The 10,924-nt window shown below is 36.9% G+C and overlaps 1 protein-coding gene across 1 annotated transcript; it reads right to left on the bottom strand.

Moving 5' to 3' along the window:
* Positions 1 to 1,860: 1,860 nt before the first annotated feature.
* On the bottom strand, positions 1,861 to 10,902 carry LOC147759491 (disks large homolog 1-like). Its single transcript, XM_086997462.1, has 12 exons — positions 10,898 to 10,902; positions 10,687 to 10,863; positions 8,874 to 8,940; positions 8,400 to 8,523; positions 7,837 to 7,869; positions 7,004 to 7,030; positions 4,723 to 4,770; positions 4,204 to 4,305; positions 3,535 to 3,707; positions 3,114 to 3,223; positions 2,784 to 2,875; positions 1,861 to 2,425 (listed from the first exon to the last, which is right to left on the bottom strand). The coding sequence occupies exons 1-12, from the start codon at positions 10,900 to 10,902 to the stop codon at positions 2,319 to 2,321; spliced, it is 1,065 nt and encodes a 354-aa protein (XP_086853588.1). The 3' UTR covers positions 1,861 to 2,318.
* Positions 10,903 to 10,924: the final 22 nt, after the last annotated feature.

Genomic DNA, 10,924 nt, shown 5'->3' on the forward strand with positions numbered 1-10,924 from the left:
ATACATTCATGGAAATGGTATAGAGCATAAGACTGAGATTCTAAATTCTTGGTTGACTTTGTTTCACTGGAGAACTTTGTATCATCTGTTACAAAAACTTTCATCGGAGGATCGTGAACTCAGTAGTCATTGGTATCGGAGGATGGAATTTACTTTGCTACATGGATGAAAAATGAACTATAATATGATTTAACATTTCACATTGACATTGTTATCATTACTAATGTTGTTTTGAGCAACTTTGAGTTAAAATCACTTTGTTTGCTTTTAAAGTTGATTTAAAGTGATAATGGATTTAAAACTTTGTTTTGCATTCCTAAGGATGAACATTTATGCTGAGAGATGGACTTAATTGACTTTGCTTGTGTTAAAGTTAAATGTTGAATCTTGGTATAACAAGAATGAACTTAATTGCATTATTTGCTTATTTTAAATGTAAAGTAAGATTTCAGTTGTTGAATTATAGTAATTGTTAGTTTAACAATTTAAAGTAATGGTTTATATTGTAATAATAGGGGGGAGTTTTGTTCGTCAAAAGGGGGGAGAGTGTGACGATGTAGTGTGTTAGATGAGATCATTTTATATTGCTACCGGTAGATGTCTCTGTAAGTAAAGTGTTGTCCGGTGTGCAAGTTTGAATCTCTCCCGTGATTGGTAACCTAAAGGTAAAACTGTTCACTGTATAGTTGGTTCTGATTGGTAAACGTGTACTATCTGAACTTGTATATAAGGTGTAACGTGAAATAAATCGCCCTCTTTGGCCTCTTTGCTCTTAGCGGCTGTCTTTTGCTCTTCTCTTGAAGCTTTTTGGCTTTGTGTTTAACTCTGAGATACCAGTAAGTACATTGTTATTTGTACCTTCATAAGGCACTCGGCCGCGAAGGCGTAACAATTCAAGTGTGTTGTCAAGGTCAAAAATACATTCTAGCAAGGTTTCCATGGCATGACTGGACCTTTCACATTGCAATACATTCTTAGTACAGCAGCATTTATTTAGTCAAAACAATAGCTTTCACCTTGTGACTAACACATATCCGGCACATCAAACATTACCTCTATATTGGCAAACTAGCATAAGAGCTGGCACGTGTAATGAGCAGTGCCACAATGAAATAAGAGTCCAACTGGTATTCAAAATGGCAGCAGTACTGGTTTACCTTGAACACATTTCATCAAACAGAATCCATCTACATCAAATATTAAATTGAAAATATGAATCAATGGGGTACTTGAAGTGTGTACGACAATCTTATATTCATTAATTCACCTTCTTCTCTCAAGCTATGAGGGAAATGAATCTTCACGAACAGGTTTCTTTACCAGGTGACACAACACAATGTTGACAAGACGGGAACTGTTCATTGTCACAGCTCACACACAAAACAGCAACTTTCACAAATCACTTGAAGGAAATAATAAGTAAACATTGGTGTGCTATTCATTAAAAAGGCAAAAAAAATGAATAAGCAAATACAAAATAAAAAAGACTTAGTTCCTCTTAACATTAATTCTTACAGAAATACTTCAAAAACCTTACTCCGAAGCCTACCATAACTTATCTTGTTTACATCTACCAGACTACTTTCTTTTTCCTTGAGATGAACCTTTTAACACCACGTAAAACTGCCTAGCAACTGTACAGTAGTTTCTATGGCGATTCATCCAGTAGCTATGGAAATTCAATTCAATCTCCTATGTACATTTTCTTTCATCAGTTATTTATAAGATACAAGACTATGTTCTCTATCAAATCTATATTCCCTGCCCCACGTAAAGCAAGCTATCTAATTCACCTTTCTCTCTCCTTACTTGTGGAATCATATAACACAGAAAACTTTACAATTGGGTCTACAAGAGCCATAAGATTAGTTAACTTGATACTTAATACAGTTATGATAAAACTGTACACTTCATATTACCATACACATAACTGTTTAGTTTTAAATTATTGGGAAGAATAAGCTATCACTTTTCATCCTGGAAGAAATTATTTCTGTGCCCTCTTCTGCTATTGGTCCATACATGTAGCTTGTCCTCTACCTCTGCCACTACAATTGTATGTTCTACCGAGCGCAGCTAATCACCACAATTTCCTCTTCCCATGATTCCACAGTACGCAAATTATCATGTCCACCCTGATTGGCCATAAAATATTCATTAATTTCTTTACACCTTTACACCCCTTCTCAAGCATGCTCTTTATTTATCACTGTCCAGTGCTTCTCAATCTGTCCTTTCTTCCCTTCATCCTTCCCTCCATCCTGATGACTACATAATGGCTTTAAAAGTGTCTAATGCATCGCACTCCAATCTCCGCATCATAACTTCTCTTTTGAAGGCACCCAAATCATGGGGCCCGACTGGTCGCGAATGACCTCCTTGACCTTTGCATAGATGTCATCTGGCGTGTCCCCGCTGACCACAGCTGAAAACAACATGGGGGAGATTCAAGTGAAACTTAACATCAATATTCTAAAGAAGCATGGGTATACCAGCACCATCAGACAATACCTTTTTTTGCTTTGGCTGGGACATTTTCTTGGACACGCATATTCATCTTAAGGATAATGCCAAAGTTAGTGTGAAAATTACTTCAAGATTAAAACTATTCCTACAATGCTCCGATACAAAACAACATAATCAATTAAAAAATCTGAGGTTTGACAATCATTCCCAGTTTTTTCAATTCCATTAATGTAATGAACATTTCTTTGATTACTTCATTTTGTTTTAAATCTACCTGTGATTTTTTCCACCAAACTCTTGCTCTAAACTCAACTTACCTGTGAAATACTCTCCAAACTCTTGCTCTAATCTCAATGCTTTTTCAAAACTTTTCTTGGCCTGCTCTTCTGTCATTCTCTTGTTCCACTCCCTGCAAAAAATTAATCATTATCTCACAAATGTGATTACTTCTACATTCTAACAACCACACAAACACTCCCATTCATAGTCAACGATGCCAGTATTTATATTACAGATTTTGCATTACTTGGTATAGTAAACAATAGAATAAAACTACTTCCATTATTTACATTATACATTGTTCAGTTTTTGGTTTTTAATTAATAAAGATGGCTATTGGGTAGAGTAGATCTACTGTCAGTACTTACATTATAGATTCTGCACTTCTTGGTTTAATAAAGATGGCTATAGGGTAGAGTTGAGCAACCTGCAGTCTCTTAATAGCATTTCCACTGACATCTAATATACAATGCTTGCCCTGAAATCAGGAATTAATTTGGTTACTTCAGTCTGGATACTATGACAGATGTCATATTTCTCCTCTTTCAACCCCCCCCCCCAAAAAAAAAATACACACACATACTAACACACCATCACCAGTATACACACTAAAAAGACAATGAAAACTGAAAAGCATGTTTCTAGTTCTACCTACACAGTATAAGCACCACAAATGGTACAACAAAGAAATATTTTTAATGGATCTAAAATCATGACTCTGAAACAAAAGTAATTTTTCCCACTGAAAAGATTGCTTCATTATTCTAATTCATTATGGGCAATAACTACCTTTTCTGCGACCTCCCTGACTGAGGCAACACTTGTGCCGTACAGATGCTCGTTGTACTGCCCCGCTTCGATGAACAGGTGGTCCTGAATGTCCTTCTCCATCTGCTCTCGAGAGTCCACGAAGTGGTAGTCACGCCCGTCCACCTCGTAGTCTCTGCGGGGACGTGTCGTGTCTGCAAACGATGACAGTCATCAGTAGCTGTTAAACAGTTGGCTGCATCTTTGATTTTGCTGTTTTGCTACACGTTTTATTTTGTTGTATTATGTTGTATTAAGTAGTATTGTGATGATGTATTTGTTTGTGTATAATTTGCTTGTGTTTGTCTTTTGTAATACAATGTTGCTTCATAATGCAGTAGTATAATGGCAAATGTTGCATGATGTTAAAAGCTATGTTGTATTAGTTGCACATTAATTAAACTATGCCGTCTTACCTTCAATCAAATATTGTAGGGCACTGATTTTTTTTCACTATGTTGTTTTTCTCTGTATGAAGTTGTCTACTCTTATATTCTGAACAATGTTGAAAATGTTGCACCTTCTATTATATTGTACTCCGTTGTATAATGTAGTACGTGTTGATTGCTGTATATACTATGGTATTCTGATGTATGTTTTAAACTACTGAGTGTTATATATGCTATAGTATTCCACTGACAGTTGACTTACGAGGTACACAGCTGCCAAACTTGTCCGGGTATTCTGATATCAGGTCGTCATTAATTCTGTCCTTCAGCGGGCCCAGCAAAATGATAGGGCGCGTCACCTTTACTGGAAGACGGAATTCACACAGACATTATTCAGTTCTAAGTATATTATGCTAGCAATCTTTACAGTACAATGTGCCTGCTTGAGCATATCATTTCTTAAAGCCATATAATTTTTACACCAACTAAACCAAGCATTTGTTGCAAAAAAAAAAAAAATAAATAAATAAATAAATATCTAACATTTACTTAAGACAACTCACTTTCTTGCTGCAATACTGGTTTATACAATGTGTTAGGTGTGACAGTGTCTGTAAGAATGTGTTAGGTGTGACAGTGTCTGTAAGAATGTGTTAGGTGTGACAGTATTTGTAAGAATGTGTTAGGTGTGGCAGTATTTGTAAGAATGTGTTAGGTGTGGCAGTATTTGTAAGAATGTGTTGGGTGTGACAGGGTTGTAGTGGACCAGCTATTTACTCACATTCTTGCTGTATCACTGGTTCATAGGTGAGCACTGGTTCATCCCCTCCTGTAACAACAGAAATGGCGATATTACTTCATTGTCAACTTTCTCTGACAAAGAACAAAAGAGGTTAATAGGTGAAATGATCAAAAAAAATTGAAACTGATAATGCCAAAAATTCCTCATGTTTTATAAACAGTGAAACAGTTTAATACATGTTATGAAATTAAGAACATTTTTTTCTTGACAATGAAGTTGATTACACTTAGTGTATTCATCTCATAAGTAAATGCTAAGAATAAATACATGTTTACTGCAATCCTCATAGTGCCTTTCCTCAAATCAAATTATTTCTTTGAACAAAAAAATCAATTTTATAATCACATATTGTTTTAACATATCATATCAGCTCTTATTACAATCAGTGCACTCTATTGCTGTCATATATCATTTAGGAAAAAAAAAAAAAAAAACAGGAGAAAGGTATCACAGCCAGTTTGTCCAGCTCTCATCTTTTACACAATTCATAAGGTACTGAGAAAGAAAAAAGAAAAAAAAAAACTATTTACAAAATCTTAATCTGAAACTTTCAGGGCCTGAAAAGCCGAGCTGAGCAGTATGGAGTTGACAGGGTGGAATGCAAGTTATAAGTACCACTTAGGAGATTTTTGTCAAATGAAAACAAGATGGTCTAAAAATCTATACATCCTGCATAATTCTGTTTGGAAATCGCCTGAATAGGAGTATCATAAATTGAATGTGAGGAAATATAAATTTGTATTCCTAAACTTTTCTCTTTTCTTTATATGAAACCACAGAATGCCCCTTAAAGCCCAAAATGTTGTTACAACAGGCCATGTGACTAGTTTATGGAAAATGATTCCCTCAACCATGTGACACTCGTCTTTGTAACATGCAAATATGATTGCAATTTCAATTTCACTTACTGAAAATCCTGAATAATATAAAAAATATGCTATTTCAGATGTGTTTAAAATATGATGCTTAGTCCCCAAACCCATGATGCAGATGTTAATACTGAAGCTAGACTACAGTATTTATTCTACACTGAACAGTTAATCCATGCTACAGTAATTGATATTTTATATGGGCAGAGTTTGTGTAATACAGATCTAGGTCAAAACAAATACTGGAAACGTCTATTTGAAAACAGCTATGTAAAATAAAAGTCAAGACACTACACATTTCATGCTTCACCTCTAATAACCTTTGATAAGTCTGGCCAGAATAAATGTTGGAGAAAAGACAGTATAACCCTGCTAGTTTAATATCTAATTATATTTTCTACAGCCCCCCCCCCCCAAAAAAAAAATAAATAAAGAAATAATTAAATAAATAAATAAATAATTTCTCCATCAAGTATTAACAAAAGAATAACCCCAGGCAGGTTGTGTATATACCAGTTGTAAATGTATATAATTTATGCCCAGATTAACACCCAGCTATACATATACAGTATATAATATTTAGCCAGATCAACACCCAGCTATACATATACAGTATATAATATTTAGCCAGATCAACACCCAGCTATACTTATATAGAGAACTGAAATGACAGAGAATTTACTTTTAGTGCCCATGAAATTACAAAGAAAGAATCTTGTTCTTTGTGTGCATATGTGCTACATATCTGTCAGCACCCACATACACCTTTGTCTATGATTGCATATGTGGTACTTAACTAACTTGTATTTGTGTATTAGGCTTATTGGTGTTCATTCATTTGTATGGTATCATCATTTCCTTAAAGGGCATAAAAGCCAGTCCCTGTCATTTTCAGCTTCCTATACCACTTGCCATCCCCTCATCCACTGAAGCAGCCACTGGGAGCCATTGCTTAAGGAAATACTTATCTAACAACTTGGTGGAAATAAAACACAAATTTTGCACTGCTCTATGTCCAATATTATAATTCAAAGCTAATTTTATCTGTATAATGGACATAAACATTATAGCAGTAAATTTTACAATGTCTATATTTCACAAAATGAGTTATTTCCACCATGTTGAAGATGGTGTTGAGAGCGAGAGGAATAGCCTATAGGTGAGATATTGGTCAGCATAAAACCCAATTTCCTTCCAGATTGATCAGTTTGTGTGGACAAATATTTCCCTAAATGTTGACTAAAATATTTTCAAATTAATTTTGGGAAAAAAAATTCAAGATAGCTTCTTGTAAATCAGTGCCACCTATGGATAAACTGAAGTTTGGGTGTATGCTGCCCTCTAGAGTGCATTTAGGGGACTAATTCTACATGTTCTATAGGTTTACTTACTGTTGGAATCATTATCACCCTCCGTTTCTACAGAAACAAATTCAAACATGGTCACGTTAAACTGTACTGACATATAGGGTATGTGGCAAACAAATGACACACAGCAACAGTGACAATATCATCCACAAGGACAACATTGGTACAAACTAAGAAAATCTTTGGTTTTCCTTGTCATCCTTATTTTTGAAACACTCTCGTGTCATTTGGATATAAATTTTATACCAATCTTCAAAGCATTTAAATGTTGCATATTGAAAGAAGCAACCTTTTTGAATACAACATTTCATTCAAAACTGATCTCTTGACAAATACATTCAGCACAGTACAGGAGCTCTGTCTGTGTAAATCAACCAAGGAGCACAGAGTGAAATATTGGAACAATACCAGTGCCAAATTTGAAATAGAATATCAGAAAATTTCATATCATTTCAAACATAATTTACTCCAATATCTAACTATCTTGAGACTAATTTTTTTAGAAATCTATTCTTCTTTACTTTTTATACATTTTTAGATATCATAAAGAGATAATTGTTTTGGCAATTAAAATATCCAATTTTGTTTCAATTTGATGAACTCAGATCATGCCATAACCACAGTGGAAATGTCTACCTTGACAAGAGCCCTTGCTACTGTGCAGAGTGTTGGATTAACATGCGATAAACGGGCAACATCGTTGCTCCACGTCACATGCTTTCTACAACACCAAGTTGGTTCATGCGTTGATCAAGATGTTAAGACGAGACTACAGTAACTGCTAACTGAGCCAGCTAGGCCACATGCATTCTGACTGATATAGCAGCTCAGGGGGGGTTAATAATAATGATAACAACCTCTTAATGTATTTTGAATCGGAATTTCCGCTTCTGCATGTGGCCCATATAAATGTGAAGGTCATGAGGTGAAGGTCATTTAAGGTCAAGAATATATGAAATTAAAAAAAAATAAATCTTAATCAGAGAAAGAGAACCAAGTCTGTTTCCTAGTGCTCGAGCAATCCCTATACACAACAAAATTATAAGTACATTTTTCAAAGAATAAAAAGACAAAAACAATACATATCAAACCTTCCAAATTTAACACAAAGATAAATGGTGCTCAACATAAATTAAACAAAAAGTATTAACAAAAGGATAAAATAAGCTCATAGCTCTGCTCTATAATATAAAGAAGCAAAATATGAAAAAGGCTTCTCATGTTGTAGCAATATGAATGGACATGTCAGGTCTTTTGCCAGTACAAGTTACAAATGAAATCTAAACAGCAGCCAATGACAAACGTGCTTTCAAACTGAATCAAGACACACTGTGCCAAAGCGCCAAGATCTATAAAAGCCGACTTCCTCAAATGGTCTTATCTTGAAGTATAACGCCCTCTATAGGAGGAAAAAACTTACGTTCATCCACAGTGACATCTTCCATGCTTGTGCCACTCTTGTCTTTGCTCTTCATGAATGGGAACTTCTTGGTGAAGGAGAAATTCTTCTTCTTCTGTTTGTCTGCTGCTGTGCCACCAACAGCCTAGTAGGACAGAGGGAAAGTTATTTTGAACTGTGAAACTAGATGGCAAACCTGACAAATATACAGACATCACCTGCTGGGATGGAGGGAAAGTTATTTTGAACTGTGAATCTCACTAGTGGGCCAGATTAAGTCTTAAAGTGCAAATTCAAACCAGTACTGATCTGACGTGGTCTTAAAGATTAACCAAACAGCCTTAAACCGCACTGGCTCAGGTTTTAAGATAAAAACTGATATAAATCACAGTGAGTAAAAAAAAAAACCTATAATTGATTATCAAATTGGTACTGACAAAGATGTGATGTGCACCAGTTCATAATCACCTGTCTCTGTCTACGCGGTCATCTTACCTTGGAGTCAACTCCCTTTCCTTTGAAGTCCACCCTCTTCACCTTGGCTCTCTCTTTCCTCTCAACTCTGGAAACATAGTCAAACCATTTATCACTGACAAAACTGTCTGGTCAGTTATTTCAGATACCAATGCTACACCCAACAAGTTTTTTTAATGTGAATAAAATAATGGATGTTTCTTTACAACAATAATAATGTTATATGGTCAGATCATATTCAGAATCTGGACCAACTGATAAAACATTTTTTACATATTAGGCCACACTTTTTTATTTTTATGGATGACATCCTCTGGGTACCCCAAAATCGGTGCGAGAGGGCGAAAAAAAAAAAAAAAAACAGTCCAAAAAAAAAAAAAAAAACTGCTTAAGTAAAGGAATGCTGTCAGTACACAGCTGGAAACACAAATTTAACCACAGAAACACGTATCAAACTAACAATATGTCTTTATCCATGCTCTCAAAATATTAAAGCATTGTGAATACTTCGTAGAAATGTAAAAAAAGTCATGAATTGATATACTTCATATTACCAAATCTATTTAAGGTTATTTCATGCATTCATTTGGTATAGCAATCAATGAAACAAATATCAATCAAACAGTGTGTCTTTATTTGTATTCTCAGAATATTAAAACATTTTGAACACTTCACAGAAATGTTTAAAAAATGATGCAAAGATATGCTTAATACTACCAAATCTATTAAAGGTCATTTCAGACGATGCCATTTTGTCAACTTCAACTCACACAAAGCAGCTAAACTGTCAGGTGGCCTGTCCGACCTTCAGCCCACCAAATACCTCGACGCCCTTGTCGACCCTTTTTTCGCTACAGAAAACCTGGTATTAGTGTGCTGCTTTATACAGAATGTCACAGAAATGTTTCGGCCGCCGCCAGCCTTTCGCACAATTGTAAAAAGGTGATATCTCCATGCCCAATATCAATGGCATACCAATCCAAAACGATGGCTCCCATTCTCTTTATGACTTTTATTGTTGTGTAATTTGAAAGTAATCCTAGACGGCTAGAGATGAATTTGACAGCAAAGTGGCCGCATTTCCACGTGGCGAAAATACGCATGCGCAGAAAGCTCATTTCCTTGCAAATTCAATAACAACGTTTGCGACAACCGACTTCGTTGGGGGCTGGGGGGGTTTTTTTTTTTTTTTTTTTTTTTTTTTTTGGAGAACGGGCGAAAATCCATGCGCGCGCAGGATGTCATCCATAAAATTAAAAAAGTGTGGCCTTACCTGACATATCTACAGACCTAGAAGGATAAAGCCCCTTGAAAATATTATGCCCAGTCCCTCCCTACCTCCTCCTGCTGGGTATGATGCCCAGTCCCTCCCGACCTCCTCCTCCTGCTGGATATGATGTCCAGTCCCTCCCTACCTCCTCCTCCTGCTGGGTATGATGCCCAGTCCCTCCCTACCTTCTCCTGCTGGGTATGATGCCCAGTCCCTCCCGACCTCCTCCTCCTGCTGGATATGATGCCCAGTCCCTCCCCACCTCCTCCTGCTGGGTATGATGCCCAGTCCCTCCCTACCTCCTCCTGCTGGATATGATGTCCAGTCCCTCCCTACCTCCTCCTCCTGCTGGGTATGATGCCCAGTCCCTCCCTACCTCCTCCTGCTGGATATGATGCCCAGTCCCTCCCTACCTTCTCCTGCTGGGTATGATGCCCAGTCCCGCCCTACCTCCTCCTGCTGGGTATGATGCCCAGTCCCTCCCTACCTCCTCCTCCTGCTGGGTATGATGCCCAGTCCCTCCCTACCTCCTCCTGCTGGGTATGATGCCCAGTCCCTTCCTACCTTCTCCTGCTGGGTATGATGCCCAGGCCCTCCTCCTTCCCGTCTGGCAGGATCCTCTTGGCCTGCCACCACTCATCATCGCTGGCATTGGTGACGTGGAGAATGTCTCCATACCTGAACTCCAGACCCTCCCGCGGCAGACCACTGTCCTTAGAAGGGTCATAATCAAAGAGGGCCCTAGATGAAAGAATTAAGATCAAATCATTAATACTGCATATTTCCAAAGCTGCATGTGTGA

Source organism: Lingula anatina, chromosome 10 (assembly GCF_051362555.1).
Source record: "Lingula anatina isolate TDL-2025a chromosome 10, LinAna3.0, whole genome shotgun sequence".
Taxonomy (NCBI): Eukaryota; Metazoa; Brachiopoda; class Lingulata; order Lingulida; family Lingulidae; genus Lingula; species Lingula anatina.

Bases quoted from the DNA above. Each gene is read 5' to 3' on its own strand.
- LOC147759491 (XM_086997462.1), bottom strand. The intron at 7,870-8,399 runs GTAAGTTTTTTC...GGCCACATGCAG, and splicing joins AGATGTCACTGTGGATGAAC to AAGCGGAAATTCCGATTCAA. The intron at 3,224-3,534 runs GTAGTTATTGCC...TCCTGATTTCAG, and splicing joins TCAGGGAGGTCGCAGAAAAG to GGCAAGCATTGTATATTAGA.